This window comes from Stigmatopora argus, chromosome 2, assembly GCF_051989625.1.
Source record: "Stigmatopora argus isolate UIUO_Sarg chromosome 2, RoL_Sarg_1.0, whole genome shotgun sequence".
NCBI classification, from domain to species: domain Eukaryota; kingdom Metazoa; phylum Chordata; class Actinopteri; order Syngnathiformes; family Syngnathidae; genus Stigmatopora; species Stigmatopora argus.
The window spans coordinates 18962501-18986140 of record NC_135388.1 but is presented as its reverse complement, the minus strand read 5'-3'; the positions used below and the strand labels follow the sequence as shown (position 1 = coordinate 18986140).

Below are 23640 nucleotides of genomic sequence, written 5' to 3'. Positions count from 1 at the left end.
AAGCTGCACCATGATACCCAATAAGAGGATCTCAAATACCAGTCCCTGAGAAACACAATTTTCTACACCAAATAAAACTAATGTCTAATTGAAGATACTCTGCTTGAGGCTAGGTGTTAGTGATTTGAGCCATTCTAAAGCACTGAACAGTGTCTTGTCCATCGAAAAAAATGCACCTAAGCCCTCCAGCCAATCAGGTTAAACAAACCATCTGTCCACTGGCAAAGCGCTGTGGGAAGTATGTCAAATTCTTTTTGTACTCCTGAAACAAAGAGATAATAAAACATGCTCTTATGTCACAGTTTAGTGACAGCATAATGCTAGTTGGTATTGAGTCGATTCAGCCATAACCATAGCATGAAAACTTTTTAAAATGACGCTTACTTGAGATTTATAATCTCTGCAATCTCTTATATTGATGTGCGAAGGAAAATCATAGGTCAAATAAAATTACTAGTTTGTGCGACCAGTTCAAAACAAGAAACTACATTACAACAAACTTTAAAATGTGTAAATGATTCACTGGGTTTCAACTGAGAGATACCTTATTTTACCAATAATGAGCCGCCCCCACGTATTAGCCGCACCCTTAAAATTGCCTTAAAATTGTTGAATTTCACAATTTCTCTCATATAAGCTGCCCCCCTGATTCACAATGTTCACCTCCATATTCATGTTTTTAATAGGGAGTACAAATGTGTTACTTTGAAGAGAAAATCTTAGGAAAAATCATTGCACGTGGTATTTCTGAGATACCGTACGAATCAAAAGCACATTATGAGGCTCAATATCATAAGGAAGTTAGTAAGTCATCCAGTAATGGTTGTTTTCTTACTGCAAAACAGAAAATAACCAACAAATGGTAAATGTTAGTTTGCCAACATCTACTGGTGAAAAAGAGTATAGCAACACTCTAAGTCTTGGGCGCATATAAGCCGTACCCTTCATTCAGTCATTTTTTTGTGACAAATGCGGCTTATATGCGAGAAAATACAGTAAGCAGGCAGCGAGGTAGACAGTGCTTTTTCTCTTGATAAAAACTTGACAAGGTCGTCACAAAAGGTAGTTCACCATTTGTTGTCATCTAATGTACGCGCTACAAAATTATCTTCCTGTCCATCCGACAAGCCAACATTGGATATGAAGCACAATAAACTAGACTATTTCCACAATGATTACTGTTTAATCATGATCATGAAACTGGAGACCGACTTGCATTTCTTGTTTCAGTCAGTTGGTGTGTGACTCCTTTACAAAAGTGAAAACCTTGTTTCACTCAACAGTTTTGTTTTATCAACTACATTCAAGCCTCTAAGAGCTGTGCCAAGAGGTTTTATCTGTTGCTTTTTTTACTGCAAAATTTTAAATCTCAGCATCAAACAGTCTGGTGCACCAAGGTTATGATCTGATGCATCATAAAATTTCCCAGTGAACGTGTCATTTTCTTGTACGTGTACCTCTTATGCTCTCATCTCCTGTCATTTAGTTTAGATATATTCCAAAATTTGCGTGACAAGATGTATTAAATGAATTGCACATTTTCCCCGCAAAAATACTAGATATAAAAATTGCTTTAAAATTAGATCTTATTCATACGGACACATATTGGGCGTGGCTAATGTTCAGTGTTTAGTTGCTAATATGTTGGTAAAATGGTTTAAGCATGTAAAACCCAAACAACTAAATAATTGAAAACAAATAACATTTTGAATAGAATGTCATAAATTTGTATAATATTTATCTGAACTCTGCTCAAAATTCATATGTCAAATGATATGCTCGACCATATATGGTTAAAGCAAGGGTCCCCAAACCTGTCCTCAAAGGCCATTGTGAGTCCTGATCTTTGATCCAACCAATCCCACACAGACAGTTTAATCATGTGTTAAAAACCATTACTCAAACAGAGTCATTTCTGCTTAAGACAATTGAATGGTGGAAAGGTGTCCTCTTGTTCAGTTGGAATGAAATCCTGAGGCCCTTTGTGGAATAGTTTGGAGACCTCTGGTTTAAAAGGTGTAATGAAGAAAATTCACTCTCAAACACGCTAAACTAGTAAACAAGATTAATGACTCCGGAGGGAAGTCTGATGGTTTATGCATGCTGTTTTCATCCATTGATTGATGCATTAGTGATTCACAGTCAGCACCCAATCTGTGGGTGTGATGATTGATATATACATATATTTAAATCAGTACTTTGCCAATGTTTACTACTGTACCTGCCATTAGGGAGATGCCGAGGTGAAAGCCGGTGATGGTCTGATGGCTCATTTTTGTCAGGTGAGCGTGATCTACCCCGGCCACGAGATCGATTGGAATGGTCTGACGTCAGTGAATGTATTTCTGAAATGTCTGTAAAATTAATAATTGTATTTAGTGTGTAGATGTGTTACAAGACATTTTTTTTAAAAAGGAGAAAGTGCTGAAACGTATGCATGTCTAGTAAAAAAAACAACTCATGTTGCATCCTTAAAGTCTGCCTGTATCTCACCATCTCTATCGGAGTTATTGCCTGACGGAATGCTGTCATCTAGGTCAGGAATGTTCAGGAGCGTGGCTCGGTCATCTCTCTGAACAACCATTTTCAGCTTCCCCTTTGATCGCTCAATCAGCTTTTTGGCATCAATCAATGATAAGTTCTCAGTAACTGTGCCGTTGATCTGAGGGAAAGGGATGGATTGGGAAAAAAAAGCAATATCATGTGGCACGTACATATTGAGAAACCGAAGAATCCTTAGAATATATTAAATATTTCGACAGGATTACCTGACAACATTGCATGGGAAATGCACAATATGAGCCGGTCAAGTTTGATTTGACAATGTCAGAGAGTTAGTAATTTAGGAATAGATTTTTTGTAATTATACCAGTAGGTTACATTGGTTTATTGCAGTACTGCATTCAAAATATTTCACACTTAATGACCAACCAAGGAGTAAACATTATCCACAGCTAGCCATGATAAAAATCATGGTTTGTGATTAGGAAGAAATATGTAGGTTTTGATGACACATAAGAGGGAGTTTGCACTACATGAAGTAGCTATAGAAACTTGGACAGTTTCAAATTATTAGTCAAGAAATAACATTATGCTTGATGCTAATGTGGAGTAGGCACAGCCACTACAGCTGTTTTGGGATCACAGTACAAGCAATAAGGCCACGTGGATCACAGTGGTGCAATGGTCAGTTTGTGCAAACAAACAGCTTTTTTCACCATTTACTGTAAAAGTGTGACCAATTTTCATAATCTTATATCTAAAAACTCCTGCATTTGTATTTTATTTCTCACCTTAAGAACAACATCTCCCTCTTGAATGTTCCCATCCCTGGCAGCAAGGCTCTCAGGCGAGATGTCCTTCACAAAGATGTGGCTAGCTAACCGCAGTCCATATTCTACTTTCGGAGTTTAAATGCAAGAGAAAGCAAAATGTTGAGAACCAAGATACAGCAGTGTTCCCATAATAGAAAAAAAAATGTTGCTAATATATAGTATTAATAATAATAACAAAAATGGAAACAACATGGTTTGTTTGGACATTGTGTTGCTCACCTTCATTTTTCCGCGACTTAACAAGTGTGACCTTGGAAGGCCTGCTGGGAGCAGAGGAGGCTTGTGAACGCCGATCAGAGCGTGGTGAGACACTCCTTTCCCGCGAGGCACTGTGATCCCGTCTTCCACTGCTGCTTCGTTCACGATCGTGTCGCCTATTGCTACTTGTGCTGCCACTAGCGCCAGGATAGGCACTTTGGCCAGCACGACCACTACGCTGCTCATAACCATCTTCCTCGTCACTTTCATCTTCCTCATGTTCTGACATGGTCTCCCTGTCCCCTGGTCGAGAAACAGGTATTTGTACTTTCCTTTTCCTCCGAATAGTCTGTTAATTAAAAAAAACATGTAAAAAGTGATTAAAAGCACACAAACTGGAAACTTTTCACTCTGGCAGTGTGACAGTAGAGCGAAGATATATTCACATGACCTTTACAGACAGAGCTCAGAAAAATGGGAAATTGCCATGTTGGACATGCACAATCACAAATCCCATTCAGTAATTAAATATATAAATGTGTGGTAACGATTCCAAGTTTCATTTCCAACTAAAAGGGGTATGAGTGAGTCATGATTGTTTAACGTCACATACTGAACTATATATATATATATATATATATATATATATATATATATATATATATATATATATATATACATACATATATATACATATATATATATATATATACATATATACATACATATATATATATATATATATATATATATATATATATATATATATATATATATATATATATATATATATATATATATATATATATATATATATGTTAAACTAACTTACTATTTTTGCATTTTTGCCACTCTTGCGCAACTGTTGCACAGCATATGCATGCTCCACATTGTCCATTGACACAGCGTTCACCATAACCACACGGTCATTTTCTCTGAAAATCAAACATGAAGATAGTTAACACAGATAAAGACGTGTTTGGTGAAATGAGGGAATCGCTCAGCTTACTGTAGCATTCCCTCTGCTGGACCTCCTTTTAAAACATCAGATATTACAATGGATGTCTCCCCACTTTGAAAATGCGGGTTGTCTCGTCCACCTGAGATGGCAATACCAAACCCAAATCCAGCAGCCTGCACATAAAAACATACAGTGACAAAATATTTATGATGACATAAAATGCTCTTTAAAACGTGTAGGTGAGCCATTGATCGTGAATGATAAAAATCATATTGCAAAACGTGTAAAGCGAAATAAGTTTGCGAATCATGTTTCCACTTTTAACAGACAGCTCTGCATAAGCAAGCCATGTGATGTAAACTTGCACCCACAAAATTAGCAGAGAGCCAGAAGGCTAGGAACTGCAGCCAACAACGGGCTACTCCTTCAGCCTCAGTAAAGCTGCTACTAATTAGATTACAACAAACAGGCCAGTCTAGACAGGTACTACAGTCAACACAATCCTAGGGCACAACAGAAGTAATTCAAAATTTCTTTCTAATTCGCAACTTTCAGTATGACATGTGACTACACATTCATAAATGCTTAACGTGTGTGCATAAATATAGTAATGAATTAGCAAGGCGGGTTTCATAATATACATTTGTGGAAGGGAAAGTTCCTTTTGTGTACCAACATCACTGTGCCCCAGTACAACAAGCAAGCTCCATTAATGCATATTTGGATGACTTTGGTCCAAAAGCTCCTGACTGCCCTGCACAGAACACACTGACCTCAGGCCCATCCAACTTTCTAGAGATTAACTATAAAGGCAATGGCAAGCCTAGCTCCACAGTCAACATCAGTGACCGCACAAAAGTTATTATGGTTATCTAGGCAAACATTGTCATGGACACGCTCCAAAATTACCCGAAATAAAATCAAAGGCTGCTGTAGCTGCACATATTTGACGACCGCCATACCTCCTGTTTAAAATGCCTTGGCTAATTCATAAAAGTATGACTTCTAGTTTTGCCCGAGAGGGTGAAGAACCTATTGCTTCTATCAGGTTTAGATGTGAAATCTATGGAAATGAAATCACACAGCTCATAAGTGCCATATACATCTCCCTCTTTGCTTTGAGCAGGAAGGAAAAGAAGTAGTAAGGAAGTGGATGCTGATGTCTCTCTTCCTTAGCTTTGTTTCCTGCCATCTGGGCTCCTTTACTATTGTTCCAGCTTCATACATCCTGCTCACACAGCTGGCCCGCTCAGTACAAAGACAGAAGACCAATGATTGGGTAAAGACATGCAGAGTTAAATGTTCAGAACCCATTATAATACTTTGCAATTAGGACACAAAAAGGACAAGGGTAGGGAAAGACAACAGAAAAAAGGCAAAGTGAGCTGTAAACGCTTACCCTGTGTAGTGTCACTGTGTGCTGTTCCCATATGACTGTTTCCTCCATTGCCGCACTCTGAAATAGAAGAAAAGTATATATTTGAGTATTTTAAAACCTTTTCTATTTATATTTTTTTTATATTTAATCCGGTATATGCCAATGGATGCATATCATATATTTGGATGAGATAACAAGAATAAACATGGATTTATCTGAATGGAAGATCGAGAACTGATGCCCTTTTCAGGTATATGCTGCAGTCTAGTTATGTACTGATATTTACCTGAAAGCAAATACTAAAGTGCGTTAACACGGACATTACCCAGAAATGTACTGTCAAAACCTAGTCTAATGTCCAGAACATTACCCATGGATTTTGTCTAAAATACAATCGCTAATTTTTCTCCACTTTAAGCTAAATACAAACATTTAATAAGCAGCAAACAAATAACTCGCTTAAATTAACTTATTAACAAACAATATCCTACAACTGTTTTCTGATCTTAGGGTTAGGAAGAGACTTAACATTTGACTGGTGTAGTGTGGGACTCTGTAGCCGAAATGAACGTTGCGATTGATAAAATCTGTGTTTAGCGTGGTCTATTACATATGATCAATATCCTAACACCAAACTATTGTGTGAATGAAATCTAAAAACACTAAACAAGCATGATGTCATGCCCAAGTCACACACTGTCTGTAAAAGCTGCCGAACTAGGTTAAATACTGGCAAATCTTACATTTCCCCATGTTGAAAGCCATGATCTAAGTGGCTAGGTGGTCACAATTGGTAATGTTGTAATATAGTACTTGTATGTCTAAAAGTGACAAAAGCCTCACACACAAGAGGACAGAAAACCTCAAAAGAAAGTATGCAATGCCTTGCATATTTGCATGACTGGAGACACACAATTCCATGAGAAGGATTAAGAATGACAACAGCGTGGAGAGATTGTGTGAGAGAGATATGGGAAGTAGAGTAAACTTGCGGATATCATTGCTAGTTCGGTCATTTGGAAAAGCTGAAGGATAGATGAAGTCATTTAGCTACAAAACTGCTATGATGGATTAAACTGATGTAACACAGGCTGAGGCATCTACTGCTTTTACCCATTTTCAAATATGTTTGCATTGCCAAATGAATTTCCTGACTTCATGCTTCTTTTGCTTTCGAGTAGTTAAAATCAGCTTCACACTTTAGTGCACAGGTGTCCAACCAATTCCAGAAAGGGTCAAGTGGATTAAAGGCTTTCCTTCCAACCAATGAAGAGGACACCTTTTCACCAATCTTAGTTATTACAAGAGTAGTAATCAGTTGATTGCAGTCAGGCACTGCTTGTTACTTTGGCCAAACTGTGTGTCTGTTGGAGCGAAATCCTGCACAATCTTGTCCCTTTGTGGAATTGGGTTGAACCCCCTGCTATAGAGATTTTTTGCTTGGTTTCAGAATGAAATAATAGAGTCTCAAAACTAACATTTTAAGTTTTTCATAATTTGCGTGAAATTTAATCTCTATATTGCTCCCTTGGGGCTGATGAAGAGTCACTGCTGTCATTTGAGTCTGCCTGCGGGAAGACTACAGCTGTCGGTGGCAGAATGCTGAGCACAGTCCAACGTGGAAAGAAAAAGAAAAGACAAACACCACCATGCATAGAATATTCCAATATAACAAGCACTTCCATAATCAGGCCTTCAAAACAATACACTAACATCTGTCCACCCATTTACTGGGATAATTGCCTCACCCTTAATTAGCACCTTATAGTACAACAATTTGACCCACCATCTTCAATCCCATAATCATTGCTGTCATTATCCTACCTCTTAATAGTAATATTGTTTACCTGCACTGCAATGTACTGAAAATGTGCAACAGACATAGCTTGTTTATACAAGCCAGAATCAAGATAGTCAATAAGCCACCCGGCATGTTGATCAAACATTTCGAGCCAATAGTTCATCAGGGCCACAACTGACCAAATGTACCTGAAAATAAATGACGGAGAAGATGGAATATTCTTAATTTATTAATGCAACTAATTTCCAAATAATATCTGGGCGGATTATGCATTTAAAAGGCCATTCTTAAGTGAGAGGGATTTAAAACTCAAACAGGCAATTAAGTTAAGTAAACAGTTTTCCCCTTGTGCAAGGCATTTTGCGAAGAAAACGATACTGCAATTACTGTTGACTGCTAGTCAATTTTTTTGTGCTTTTACTCATCTCAATCTTTTAGTCAACAGCAACGATTGCATGGCCCAATCTTATTGAAAACACGGTTAACCCTTTGACCTTGATTTCCACGAAAGTTCTTTGTGGATGTTATTTATGTCCATAATTGGCGCAAAGAGCTTGGGTGTCCCCCAAAACTATCTCCCCCCCTCTCCAGTGCCCCTCCACTGTCTGTCACTACAACTCTCACAGTAATGCTACTATTGTTTGACGGGTCCTGACCCATTTAGCCATTGCTCCCTCTGAAATTCCCAAGCACTTCCATGTCTCTGAAGTGTTTTGTGATAAATCCAGCCAACCGTTCACTCATTCAATTATCTAACTGTCCGGGCCCACCGAGGGGAATCCCACATGAGAAACAGCAGGCAGGGTGATTGGGTCATGGAGATCAGGCAGGTCTCCTCAGCCTTCAACTGTGAATTGTGTCATTAGTCAGGAAACGCTACGATGAAGAAAAGAACAGCCAATTACTTTTTTTCACTAATTACAAGTAACGTATGTGTCACTTGACACATTAGGTGCAATTCATATTCCCAATAAAAGGAAAAGTAGTTGCTTGCCCCTTGCCCTTCTCAAATTCTTATTTTTCGGAAGATTTCCCAACTTTTTTAAGTACATAGCATTTATAATCAAATTTTCCCAGCTCACTAATTTTAATTCTAATTCATATGACAGTTCAAATGTTAAGATCAGTGTAAAATAACAGTAAATAATGTGATCTATATAGTACATAAGCCATGTTCAATCTTCAATGTGGCTATTGGGGGAAAGCGATTCTGCGAAAAGAGCACAAATGGTGGAGTTCCCCCTTTTCGGGATGAACCAAGAAAAAGTAGATGCTGAGTGGGCAACATTTCTCACATTACAATAAAATGTTATCACAAATTATTCTGCCTGACAAGAATTGCTTTGAGGAGTTAAAAAATATTGAGATTTTATTAGCATACAGAAGTAAGTTAGTATCTCAATAAAAGCAGAGTGAAGTGGTGATGTTTTAACAATTTCAAGCGTAGTTTTAAAAAACTGAGGGATCAGTTGGGAGATGTGGCAAATTTAAAGTTATTGATTTTACAGTTTATGCTAGGGATGCACAACTTTAACAAAAAAAAAAGTTAACATAATTTTTTGACAAATATTGCAATTCGCTTTGTGATTTTGAGATGTCATATTTTAAATGCATGAAGCCAAATGTCTGAAAAATACGTCATTTCTTTTACAACCGTTGCAAAAATTATGCAGACAAACATGAGCATATGCCACGGCTCAAATTTGACTATGTGGCCACTTAGGCATGCATGTTGCACATTGCAGCTCTACACAGTTGATGCTTCAAAGTATCACAGGCACTCAAGTGAATTACAAGTTTGCACTTTTATTACAAGGCTCAGCACAGTGCAAGAGGACGAATGGTGGAATCACTTTTGATATCAGCCATTTGTCATTTTGCATTTCTCTCGGTTCTGTTTTATACAAAATACCTGCTGCATTAAGAAAATCAGTGTAAATGGATAGCTTACAAGGAATACAAATCGTATACCTTACATTCATTCATTTTCTGAACCGCTTTATCCTCACTAGGGTCGCGGGGGGTGCTGGAGCCTATCCCACCTGACTTTGGGCCTGAGGCGGGGCACACCCTGTATCGGTGGCCAGCCGATCGCAGGGCACAAGCAGACAGACAACCATTCACACTCATACCCACACCTGGATTTAGAGTGTCCAATCAGCCTACCTGCATGTCTTTGGAATGTGGGAGGAAACCGGAGTACCCGGAGAAAACCCACGCAGGCCCAGGGAGAACATGCAAACTCTACACTGGATTTGAACTCAGGACCTCAGAGCTGTGAGGCCGACTTACTAACCACTGAAGCCGCTGGGCCGCCCGTGAACCTTACATTTCCCACATAACCTATTTCATCAAATCAAAAACTCGTTCATGCAGTGCCACGAAACGCACTACATGTTAAAACGTAGTTTTTAGTGGCTTTTCTAGAGATGCAATCCCACACAAATTACACAAGAACAAATGTAAAATCTTCCTAAAAGAACACTGCTCTCTTATTTATAGCACAACACGCTACTACAGCTGTCCAGTGTGCAGATTGTTTTTAGAAGCTAGTGCAGTGAAGACAAACATGGTTTTCATCACTATTTCTGAAGCCAGAAGAAACATGGCTCGATGCTGCATGGTGAATAGGGTTGCCACTCAAGTCATTCAGATGTGAGCGTGGGAAAATAAAATAAAAAATTTATAAAAGCATTTGGGGCGCCGAGTGGCCAAACAATTCTGAGATCGAGCATTCAATCCGACGTTCGGCCCTTCTTTTGGAGTTCACCCCAGACATGTGTGGGTTTTCTCCGGGTACTCCGATTTCCACCCATATCCCCAAAACATGCGTGATAGGCTGATTGAACACTCTAAATTGCATCTAGGTATAAATGAGTGTGGATGGTTGTCTAGCTCCACGTGCCCCGCGATTGGCCAGCCACCAATTTAGGGTTTCCCCCGCCTTGTGCCTGTTGTTGGCTGGGAGGATAAGCGGTACAGAAAAGTAATGAATGAAAAAGGGCATATTTCAAAACCTAACTACATGGGGTCCAATGATCGCAGCTGTAAAATAGTCATTGTCGATGAGAAGTAGGTAATCATCAAGCAATTGTTTTACACCATTAAAATTATAATTGTAATTGTGCACTGCTTTCTAAAATGGTAATACACTGACTGATTAAGTATGAGCTTTAATCAGCATTAGCCTCCAAGAGTGCAGAGGATAAAACTGGAAGTATGAAACAATAGTAATTTAGGTAAATTAGTATTTTTGCATTTGCATTTATAAACATTTTTCAACAACGTGGAAAATTTAGCAGCAAAAGACTAATGGACTAGCTTATCATAGGTGATTTAACATACTAAGGAATCTCTTGCGAGTTTGCTGATTTATAAAACAATTTATGTTGCCTTTGGAACACTGGAGGTCACCAGGAAACTCTTTTAGGTGACAGGAGTGCTGTAGTGTGATACAATAGTGTACTTGAAGTTGCCCAAACTAATGGTTGCCGAGTGTATTTATACTTCCATGTTAGTCAAGATCAAACTATGCCCAGCAAGGCCGGGGGCTGGGAAACAAAGAGGAGCAATCAAGCCACAATTGCATTCGCACAAGCACACAAACAAAAACCATGATGTACAGTACAGGGTTTCTTTGTTCAAGCCAACCTTGGCCTGGCACTTGATATACAATCTGGTGCAGATGAAAACTCACACAGACTTTTCAAAGACTAATCCACCTATTTTGGGCGTGCTGAAGAAGAAATGGAACGTGAGTGAGAATACGATAACTTGCTTCAAACAGCCAGGCAAGACTGTATAAACGACGACTCCATTCTGAGACTCACACAAAATAAAGAAACCATCTTAAAAACTGCAAAAATCTGTTTGCAATTTGTTATCAAGTAAAAAACTAAAATAAGTCCAAACGTAAGTTGAACAAGTATTTAAAGCCAGCAACAATAAAGCAGCGATTTGATCTCAATAACAATAGCCTTAATATTTTTTCTGCATCAAAGCAATTGTGTATATACATATGACACATTTGAAGACAGTACAAATGTGTAACCAGAATAATACATTTAGGCCCTTGCTCACCTTTCCAGCATCCTCTTAGCTGAACCAAAGGAATGATTGAAAAAATTAGGGAAAAATAGAATAGAGATAAATAAAAATAATCATCCACATCACTGTCATTCACAAAAGTAGTGCGATATGGCCCGAATTATTATTTGCATATTTGAAGGAAAGCGAGTCTTCTACAGCCTAGGATGACAGTGCAATGCTTAGAAGAGTGTCCCTGTACTCCTTGACAGCCTGAGGCAGGATGTAAGCAAGAACACCCACACACCCACAGGAAAAGACTGTTTCCTGTTTGCAGGAAATTGAAGTTGAAAGTTGAAAATTCCTCCTTCTATACTTCACGTAATCTCATGGCTCCATTATTTTGAGGCAGTCTAGAAGGGGTTTCCAATCTGGATCTTACGTATACAGAAGAAAAGTGCATGGCATATCTCCTTGGATAATTGTTGAGATTTTCACAGAATAGTGGGCACTGTTGTGACGTTGTACGCAAATCTGATACTTTCTGATACTCCCAAAATAGTTACATCGGACGCCAATACCGATACTGAGAATCAGATTGGGACATAACTAATTATGAGATAAGAAGTGCCAAATGGGGGCAGCCTAGCGATGAGTGGTTAGCACGTCGGCCTCACAGTTCTGGGGTCAAGGGTTCAATCCTAGGTCGGACATTACTGTTCTTGTTCTCCCTGGGCTTGAATGGGTTTTCTCCAGGTAATCCGGTTTCCGCCCATATTCCAAAAACATGGAGGGTAGGCTGGTTTAACACTAAATTATCTCTCGGTATGAATGTGAGCGTGAATTGTTGTCTGTCTCCTTGTGCCCTGCGATTGGGTGGCCACCAATTCAGGGTGTCCCTCACCTGGTTCCCAAAGTCAACTGGAATAGGCCCCAGCACCCCCCACGAAACTTTGTGAGGATAAGCGGTTCAGAAAATAAATGAATGAAAAAAGTGCCAAATGTAAAGAGGTACAATACCATCTGTAATCACTTTCTGTAGTGATCAGGACACAATTCCTACTTATACTGTGGTTTGAATAGAACTCAGAATACAGAGAACATGTTTACCAGTAGAAAATATTTTTTGCTTTACAGTGATTCTTGTTAGCTCTAATTTGTGACAATATACCTATGGTTAATGTTTTTATGTGAGTATAAAGTTTTTTTCACATTCTGGTAGTCAAACAATTTACCGTATTTTATGGACTAAAAGCCATACCAGCTAACGAATACGTACACAATGGAGAGGAAAACAAAAATATATAAGTCGCACTGGAATATGAGTTGGATATTTGGAAAAGCATTTATTTTATTTTATCAGAAACCAATAACAAACTCAATAGAAAAATGTTGAACAACCGGCTAAATAGGCATTTCTCAATATATGTTTTTCAGATAGAAAAACAGCAACAGTGGTGAGAGAGAAAAAGAAACATAATTCACACCTAGGAATTAGTTGCAGGGCCAGCCAAACTATAAAAAAGTGGGACTTATACCCCGGAAAATATGGTAATGTTTTTTTTTTTCAACCATAATAGTAATGGTACAGGATCGGCATTGGTCGCTATAGCACATTCTGGTATCAGTGTCAACTGCCAAAAAATGTTACTGGAACAACACTAGTCACAGAGGCAAAGCCATTTATCATACCTGTTTGGCTATCCATACATGTAGATAGATAGACCTCTTGAAAAATTAGAACAGTCCTGCCATCATTGTGGCATAAGATTAAGGAACGGTGGTAGGCCTGCATTGATAAATATTTAAAGACTATGTATTTCCCCCCAAATTTCAATATAAACAATAGTATGTGTTGTTGCCCTTTCTCCTGCTAGCAAAATATTGCAAAATATAAATTGATCATCAAAGAAACACTTAAAGGACATTAAAATTTAGATTTACCGATTCAATAAGCCATCTACTTTAAATAATAACAAGTATCTGGAACAGCAATACCCACACAATCAATGCACATCATCATCCTCCACACTGTCTATGTGTAAGTGCATGAGTCCTACCTCCCGTGGAGACTTAATTGCCTTAAAGAGGGAGAAAGAACAAGGCAGTGTAAATGAATGGTAATGGCTCCTAATTTATTGCGCCCTGAAAAGCTATTGTTGACCATTTATATAGGGGATGATGAGATACTTGCTATTCTGCATTTTGACAAGGCACAACCTATAGGACAAACTGGTATTGGATGATGTAGATTTGGAGAGTAAGAGAATAGGCATACGGACTGTCAAGGTGAGAAATATTTCTCTTGAGAAGGGAAATGGGATGAAATTGAATCCAATTTTATATTTACAGTTGTACAGGCTGTACAATAGCCACTCTACACAAGAGCTAAGTGTGAAATGCCAGGACAGCCTGCACTATATGATGAAATGAAATATTAGTGTCTTACTCTCTGATTAGTATGACTGTCTTTGATGCAGGTTTAATAATAAAAAAAAAAAATCAGGCCGTGCATTATAGACAGCTTTGATGGATAGAGGCCATTTTTAGAACAGCTTTTGTGACTGTGATGGGGTGAGAGGAATTCCAGAGCTGTGCATACACATGAGTGGATAGATGAGGCCAAATAGCCAATAGGCAGATGACTATGAAGAGGATGCTGATGATGGTGCTGCTGATGCTGAGCCTAAGTACTGATGCAGCCGTGTGCTGGCATGCTTTAATATGCTTGAGTTAATTAGTCTCAAACAGCAGATCTACTTTCATGTCATACATCTCTGTGAGAAAAAAACACTAGGACCCCCTTTAGCACAACAAACAGATAAACACACTTACACACCTCTGACTGACAACTCTGACAAATAGTTACTGCTGGACTGGTAAAGCTACAAATAAAATACAAAACCTATAATCCAGGCTTTTGGATTAAAACGTTAATCTGAGCCATGCTTCCCTCTGAAGACTATTGCTGCTTCTGTCTCATGAAAGCAGATGAAGGGAAATAAATAGAAGGACGAATGGACTGAGGAGCTTGTTGGATACAAAATGGGAGACAATGTCTGTGTATGGGATTCTTAAAGAGTACACTGCCAAATTCACGAAGACTCAATCTTACCTGCATTTCAAATATTTGAAGAAAAGTTTTAATATCACACTCAAATGCATCATGGTCATATGGTGTTAGAATATCATTTGTTTCCACCCCAAAAAATAAAATCTGTATTTCAACCAATTCTTTTTACACAGAATTACATATTACCTTTAACCTTAATTTTGGATATTAAACAAGCAATGATATAGAAACAATACAAATAGAAATTGGTTCAAATGTCCTTCTTGTCAAACCGTGCCATCAATGGCAATTAAAAATGATCTATGATATTCAGATGTTCAAACTTTTAGAAAATTCATATGCGAGTTGGGGAAAACTATACAAGTAGAAGGAGGAACAATTTGACGTATCATAACCCCAAAAGATTATTAATAATAAACCGAAAAGCAAGCAAAAACATTGATCAATTCAGGAAGGATTTAAACAAGGTTTTCCAAATGCCAGGCAGGACAAGAGGCTCAATTTATCTCAAAGGTTTTTTCAGTGTTGAACAATTAAAAATGTTTATTTTTAGACACATGCATTTGTGTCTCGCAGGTTTTCAATCTCATTCCCATTCACACAAATATTGTCTTCACTTTTCAGATAATTCAACAGGCGTTAGCTACGATATGGTTAAAAAAATCTGTTTTGGTCATTTTTAGCTGTGTTTTCGGTCGTTATACTGTTGGATGGCAATGTGAAGCTGAAAAAAGGCCTTTTGACACTGAAAAGCACATTATTTGCTCTCAAATTTGATGATGGTTTTAATTTCCAAATGTGCCGTCAATCTTAGTCAAATGGAGCCAAGTGGAGTGTTCTTTTCAATTTAAATATAAAAAGCATAAATTGTTAGCACTGAATTTAAAAATAAATATAAGAAAACGAGGATAGACTAAAAAATGTCGAGATCCATATTGACAGGCAACATTCATTAACAAAATTGACTGAATAATTTCGTCAATATTTTATGTATAGTGATTAATTGGAAACTGAGCTCTATCGTAATAGAGACTAAGCGCAAGCTAGGCACAAAGTAATAATGGAGTACGGAACTAAAACCTTTGTAGTCGAACCTGTACTTGAGAAGTTTTTTTTTCCAAGATGGCGCCGTCACGCGGCAGCCAGTGGCAGTAGCTCTGTCCACTCATTTGTTTTTCGTGTTTTACAGCCTTTCTATCTTTTTTTATTACATTTTAATATTTCTTAATAAATTCCTTTTTACTTTACTTTGTACTTTATACTTTAATGTTTTTACAAGTTTATTTGTTCTGTTAGCCTGGCTTCTTTCTAATTTATATCGAGAATTTACATATAAAGTACTGCTCTACTTACAAAAAATCCAAGTTACAATACAAGTTTTGGACTAATTAATTTCCTAAGTAGAGGAAACGACTGAGGACGACTGTATTTTGTTTATCCACTAATACATCCTCCCTTCGTTACCTAACAAACATACACACGCCCATAAATACTCAAGGCTTCTAACTCACACTTTGGAATGTGTAGATAAGGAGACATGGTGCACTCTTTTTGCCACTTTCTTATTCCAAAAGGTGTCCTTAATATATTATTTTCTTTCCCCTGTAGTTATCTCAATTCATTCATGAATTACTTAACACATTGTTTTTCCTAAACTGATTGACGTTAAGCATGAACCTAAAATACAACCTTAAATACAAAACCAATGAACATCAATAACATTTCGTGAATACTTTAAGGATACTTGAAAAACTCAATAATGAAATTGGAGTGAGGAAGAGGCAGAGGACAACGATGACAACAATGAGAATGAAGAACAGTCTTATTTTGAGTCAATTTTGGAAAAAAAATACTTGACTTGGAAATCCACCTTATAGGCATGAAAGCACGGTAGTCATTCAAATGAACCTGGCCTCCAAATAATTGGAACAATCCTTATTCATTATCACAACAAAAGCAATGTTTAAATTCCCTAGCAGGCAGTTTTAGCAGGATAAATAAATTGTAAACATTTTAAATTATTTATTTATTATTAATTTAATTTTTCATGGCATCTTACCAATGACCAATGCTGAATCAGTAGTTGATAGTCACATGATTGTAGCATGAAACTAGAGGCCAAGCCCACTCAAAGGCATTCCAATCCCTCTGAGGACTTTGCTACAATAGATATGTTGTGGGTGCAGAATCTATCGTGACTTAATGAGTTACTGTTTGACACATTTTTTTTCCTCTAACCACTAAAATAGCACATAACTACCAATTCCCTGATTGTGAGGTTAAATGCACAATTGCATTTCTCATATAGAAGTTAAAAGTAACTGTTGGGGTAATTATTATTATAAATGTGTTTGCAATGAATATAAAGCCTTATAATATACATGCTTACTATATTAATCAATATATTTGCTTATTAGGAATAGTAATGCTCATCCTGAAACAAACTAAGTAAAGGGCAGAAAAACATGTTTTGAAATTACTTGAAAGTCTTATTACATATGTGTAAGGGTACAGCCGTGCCTCTTAGAGAATTTTTTGAATGGGCAAGAAAGATATGAGTATACAAAACAAACAGGATGACAAAACTGAAATACAAGGGAAAAAAATAATGCAGTTACGATATGAATTGATATACATATAGGCACAGGCTTATTATTCATTCCCTCCACTAGACTGTAGTGCAATCACAAACATAACCAAAAGTAGATCAAGTTAATGAACACAAACAGAGAGGGTGAGCAGTGAAAAGGCATGTAGGGTAAAAAGCCTTGGGAAAAATCTGTTCCGTACTCATTCTCTTTGCCCTTACCAGCGGAGCCATGGCAAACCCAAATCACCCTCTATGAAACCCAGGTTTCTCTCCTTTCTCTGCCTCACACACATAAACGGCTTGTGTAAAATCCTGTATGTTTGTAATGGGACTGATAAATCTTGGAGACCTAACTTGCCCAGTCCTGACAAAAAGGGTGCAAGGCCATGTTGGGAATGTCTTAGCTTTGCGACACTAGGTATCTGGTGTGGAGAAAAGAACCCACCAAGGCAGGTTACATAACATTTCAACAAAGCTTTTGAGCAGGAGAGTGAAAGATGTTGAATTATACATTGCCAAAACCAAGACCATTTCTTTATAATTTAACTATACACCTTCATCTTATACAACACTCAGGCCTTCAAAAATCATTCAACTCAGAGAAAGTTAGCGATATTAGTGGCATTCATGTTTACCATTTATACTCACTGACAGCCAGAATACACATATGTCTAACTACGATACAGTAGAACAACAGTGTAGAGGAAGATGACGCGGCTGTGTCATCCTTTTCACCATGTTGTTGTAGTAAAGTCTGATTTAGTTTATGGATTATTTCCAAACTGGCTTGCACACTCTACTTCAAATAAACTCGGCAAACTCACTTGCTCACTCCAACTTGCCAATGCTCAAGCCGGGGGGGTAACATGCCCCATCCTCACGTGTAACAATTTACATTTCTGGTTTGATGCCAGAATGGAATCATTGGATATATACTAGTTCTTGAGTGTTATCCCAAGTGGAAAAAGGATAAGAAATTACGACAATATGGACATAAACATGATCCATGCAGCATTTTAATGCTTATTAGTGACTGCATAAAATAAATCGCTGTGTTTGATTTTTTTTAATAAACCAGATTGTATATTCTCTAGTAATACCAAATCACGTGGTAAACGGGCTAACAACAAACTGGATCTTATGCAAGAATGCATCCCAACTGTTGTTTTTAATATGGGCAGGAGAAAGCCACCTTATCCAGTGACAGCTTACACCTGCCCACCTTGAGGCAAAAGAGAACACCCAATCAGGGCCTGCTACATACATAGATGTGTTGTTTGTTTTCATATAGGTTGAGATTATCAGGTCTTGCGTGATTGGTGTCGGAACTATATTCGTATCTAACTATACTCCAAGCAAATTGAAAGCTAAACATTAATTTGATTTCCACGACAGGGTGTGTTTTTTGCCTAGTGTACGCTTGCGTCAGCTATGTAAATAGTGTGACATCAAGGGAAAATCTTAAGAAAAAATCATGTGATTGTGATCTGGAACAAAAACTACAAACTAAGATCTTTTCTTCCTCCTTTGACTTGGTCTTCAAATTATGTTTGCCTCCTTCAGTGAAGTGTTATCATCAAAGACAACCAGAGGCTGTTTTTGCCCTCACTTTGAGACAGTAATTAATACCACGTACTGAATTGAAATGCATATCCCTTGCCTTTCAATCTGTCTTTTCAAACAGAAGCCTTAAGACTGGAGTCTAGTGATACTCGAAATAACATTAACTCTCTTTTTGCATCCAAGACAGTAAATTTGAATTATTTGAGGCCAAAGGCAAAGAAAGATCAGTTTTGATTGTTAGTAGAGTTTAACATAAAAATCGGCGGACACAGTGTGGAGAGTTTAGCACATTTGCCTCACAGTTTCGAGATCGGGGGATCGATCACTGGTGGATTTTGACCTTCATATGTGGAGTTTGCATGTTCTCTCAGTGCCTGCGTAAGTTTACTCTGGGTATTCCGATTTACTCCCACATCCCAAATACATGCATGGCAGGTTGGTTGAACACTCTGAATTGTGTGTGTGAGCGAGAATAGTTGTCTGTCTAATTTTGACCTGCAACTGGTTTGCAACCAATTGCACCCCCGTGACCTCTGCCTACTGCTCAAAGTTGGCTGGGAAAGGCTCCAGGAAGCATAAGCGGAATGGAAAAGAAATGTATGAACATCGAAATTATGGAAAATTAATTGTGTTCAGACCGAAAGTCTGAGCAATACAACATAGTTTCTCTTTTGGCTCAGAATGAATATGATGCGAACATGCTGATAGCTGTAGACCAATCATTTCACGCACACATAAAAAAGGCATTACTAATCAATGGCTAAAATTCATTAAAAAGTTAAGATCCAAAAATTATGCCCGGATTTAAATTGGCAGTTTTTTGGGGTTGACAACTGCTATTATAGGGGCAAGTCGAGGTTTCATTGACCTTTTCATTTCATTGAATGTCTATGGACAAAAAAAAAAGAGAAAAACCCTTTTGGGGTCAATGTATTGACCCTAAAGGCTAGGTTATACGATTATAGGTCATGGCTCTGCTATACCAGCGAACAGCAGCCAGATCGAATTTGCCACCATTCAGAGAGTGTAGTTACACAGCCCACACTTGCATTACATCTCTGTCCGGTGGACAGACAAAATTTGCAGGTATTCTATTTTTGTCAGATACTGCAGGTAAGCCACAACCTGCCGTAGCTCAGCATGAATCTTGCTAGTGAATAAAGTATCCTACTCATTTAAAAAAAAAAAAAAATGAAGTCAATATGGTACTTGAATTGAATTGTCATTAGACAACTACAATGAGGTTTAAAGCTTCCCTCATAAAGTGCACACATAAATAGGCACTCATTAATATTCATACGCAATAAAAATGGAGGTAAAAATAAATCAATTGCCAATCAAGGGCAGTCCGGTGAACGAGTGGTTAGCACGTCTGCATGTTCTCCCCGAGTTTGCGTGGGTTTTTTCCCACATTCTAAAAACATGGATGGTAGGCTGGTTGGACACTCAAAATTGCCCTTAGGTACAAGTGTGAGCTTGAATGGTTGTCCCTCTCCTTGTGCCCAGGAATTGGCTGGCCACCAATTCAGGGTGTCCCCTGCCTCGTGCCTGAAGTCAGCTGGTATAGCCTCCAGCACCCCTGCGACCATGAGGATAAAGCGGTTCAGAAAATGAATGAATTAAAAAAAATGCCAATCACGTGATCATGTGCAACTCAAGATTCAAAAGGTATTTTTCATTGACAAGTCAGTCAATATGGATGAGAAAAAAATGATATTGGATGTCATAAGGATATTTAAGACAATACACCATTTTTTATCTGAATTATAAAAAAAATGCAATAAAACACAGGTAGCATTGCTCAAGCATTGGGATTGGAGAGTATATTGATTTATTTAACTGTATATGATTAAATTAAAGCTGTATAAATGATGCTGATGGTGGATGTATGCCTGTAAATAAGGAAGAACAGCTTTGAAAGAGAGAGAGAGAGGTAGAGACCTAAGCAGGAGAATGACAAAGCAGAAATTGGGGTTAGACAGGAATGTTTAAAAATAATTATTGGATTGATGCATCTTCAATGAAGTAAATGAAAAAGCATTGCCGACTAACTTTGTATCACCAAGGAGGGCAATTTGGGAATAATGGTGTGCAAAGTTTGGTTCGGTGGTTCGTACGCAATGTGGGTATTTCTATAAACCATGAAACCTATTTAATGTCTCACAGTGATCTCCCGTGAATTGTCCATAATATCTTAAGCGCACAGCACATCAACACAACGGATCGTATCCAGTGGGAGATATTTGCATGCATTCTTGATGAGTCAAGAAGCAGATCCCCCACGTAACTGTGCAGTATCTGTTAACTCTGGGGAAAGGGACAGTGTAAACTGAAAAAATAATTCACTCTGATTCTTTCCATGGGCTCAAAAAATGCAGCAAATTTCCGTTATCAGCAAGCTGGTGATATGACATTTTGTTTACTTTATTTTTTTTTTTATTTCTCTTCATCCATACTGAATTACAAGACATTTCCCCATTCACATGCTAGTAAGAGAATTTCTCTAAAATGTCAAATGGAAATTACAGATGTAGTTATTTATAGATTCTTAAGATGATGGGCTCTTTTACCCTTGTTATGGACGGGACACTTCAATACGTTATGCAGGGAAGACTTTTGTGGGTGTTTTATGGGTGATTTAAAAAAGTTTAAAGGGAGTTTGTGTGAATAGCATTTTTGAATAGGACTAACAAATACAATTAGTACTTACAAAGATCAATGATCAGAATTAATACACAAATATATATGCAGGAAAATTAGGTTTCTTGCTTTTCCAACCAATGATTTCTCAATTTTACAAGAACACTTCAAATTGATTATGAACTCCAACCAATCAAACAGATAATGAATATAACAGATATTTGATATGTAATACACCTAGTGAATATCACCAAACATGAACAATGAAAACTTCTAGTTTCTAGTATTCTCTATTCTACTTTTTAATACTAGTAGTAGTAGCTACTACTACTCTAATATTTTAATACAATTCTACAGTAATCCCTCGAATTTCGCGGATAATGCAGACCAGACATGGCCGCGATAATCGAAAAACCACAAAGTAGGAACACCCATTATTACGACCACACGACATGTTTTCGCCCCTATACAAAAATACAAGTACACAAGAACAATTATCAAGAAGTGAATTTATTAAATGTTAGTTATAGGCATATGAAAAGACTAATGTGGAAAATATCTAAATATCATCTATCTAAACAATTGTAAATACTTTAAGTAGTGTACTCGCAGTGAAAATTGTTCCTCTCCGCTTGATTCAATTACCAAAAAAAATATTGGGAGCTTTAGTCCAAGTCCTCTTTGTCAGATTCGAGAGGCATTGGATCATCGATGGAATATTCAGGAGACGCTGTAGGGGCAGCAGGAGGACTTTTGCGAGAGGTTTCCTTATCATTTACTTCTACTGTACGTTGGTCTGGAAGAAGTGTTCACGTCGCATCAGCGCCCACTTTTGCGGTGTTCAGGTGGTGTATTGCAGTTTAACTGTATCAAAATTTATCGAACGTTTTTATTATTATTGTTGACAAAAAATATTTGACGATAATTATCATTATTGTTTTAGCACCCAGGTGTAGTTTCAGTTATTTAATTCTGAGAGCCATTTGGCACAATAATTAAAGAAGCACCTGAATGACAAGTTACACATTTTGTGAGATTAAAAGATAACATCATTTTGACTTCCGAGACAATGCAAACTGAAGTGGAGTTTCCAGGTCCAGTAAGATACCTCTTAATTAGCTTCGTTTATGGTTGGTCTATGTCTAAACTGTTTTGTTTTTCCTGTGATTTTCTCATCAATGGCTTATGGCAGGGGTGGCCAAACCAGTCTTCGAGGGCCGCTGTGGGTGCAAGTTTGTGTTCCAACCGATCCAGCACAGGCACTTTGACTTTCTGGAGAAAACAAGAAGCACCTGACTGCAATCCACTGATTGCACTTGTAGGACACCAGATTGGTAAAAAAGTGTCCTCTTGATGGGTTGGAAGGAAAACCCGCACCCACTGCGGCCCTTTGTGGAATAATTTGGACAACCGGGGCTTATAGCTTTATATATGAAAACTCTCGGTCATTAAATTGATCCGTACTTTCTTAGGAGATAGACCATAGTGTCCAAGTTTTGTTTATTTATTTTTACGAAGATAGTTTTATTTCCAACACCCATGTTGCCGTCTACATGACTAGCCTTGATAGTTTGATAGACTCAGAAATTAGGAGTATCTGGTCTGGTACAGGGTTGTGCCCATAAAAGCCGTGCTTTTGTACCATTGTCCAGTTAGAGAATCTCACACACACACATATATGCCTATCTGATACTAGCGCTAGATTGGAATCATATCAAAAGGTGAACACACCTAGGTTCCTGAATAAAATTGTCACTTTTAATTACATTTAAACAGTAACTAATCTAATCCAGTATATGACTCAGTGTTTAACACCAAGTCTCATCAGGTGGATGTTTGGAAGTTAAAGGACGAACTACAGCACAGACGTATTTGATTCACAGATTATTTCACAAAGTGATTATGCATGACAGAGATGCCACAAAATTGAGTGAGGACGCATCTACATGCAGCCTTGGAGGCCGGCTTTATGTATCGTTATTGCCTTGGCACTGACTGCTAATCATGCAGTAACGTTTGGCCTGAGGTCAACATGTGTGAGGATGATGGTGTAGTACTCTAGTACGTTCTCCTAG

General features: G+C 37.8%; 1 protein-coding gene across 14 annotated transcripts in view; it reads right to left on the bottom strand.

Annotated features, from left to right (window-relative positions):
* The window catches only part of tjp1a (tight junction protein 1a), a 103536-nt gene that overhangs the window by 21966 nt on the left and 57930 nt on the right, over nucleotides 1–23640 (bottom strand). For 7 of the 14 annotated variants that reach the window (XM_077620998.1, XM_077621043.1, XM_077621015.1 and 4 more), the window contains 7 exons: nucleotides 5894–5950; nucleotides 4543–4667; nucleotides 4366–4468; nucleotides 3555–3882; nucleotides 3294–3400; nucleotides 2494–2662; nucleotides 2222–2354 (listed from right to left, as the gene is read on the bottom strand). In XM_077620998.1, coding sequence (XP_077477124.1) covers nucleotides 2222–2354; nucleotides 2494–2662; nucleotides 3294–3400; nucleotides 3555–3882; nucleotides 4366–4468; nucleotides 4543–4667; nucleotides 5894–5950 — 1022 coding nt within the window. Of the gene's footprint in view, nucleotides 1–2221; nucleotides 2355–2493; nucleotides 2663–3293; nucleotides 3401–3554; nucleotides 3883–4365; nucleotides 4469–4542; nucleotides 4668–5893; nucleotides 5951–11753; nucleotides 11905–23640 lie in introns of those variants that run through there. The other 7 variants (XM_077621006.1, XM_077621024.1, XM_077621080.1 and 4 more) reach the window with 2 other exon arrangements.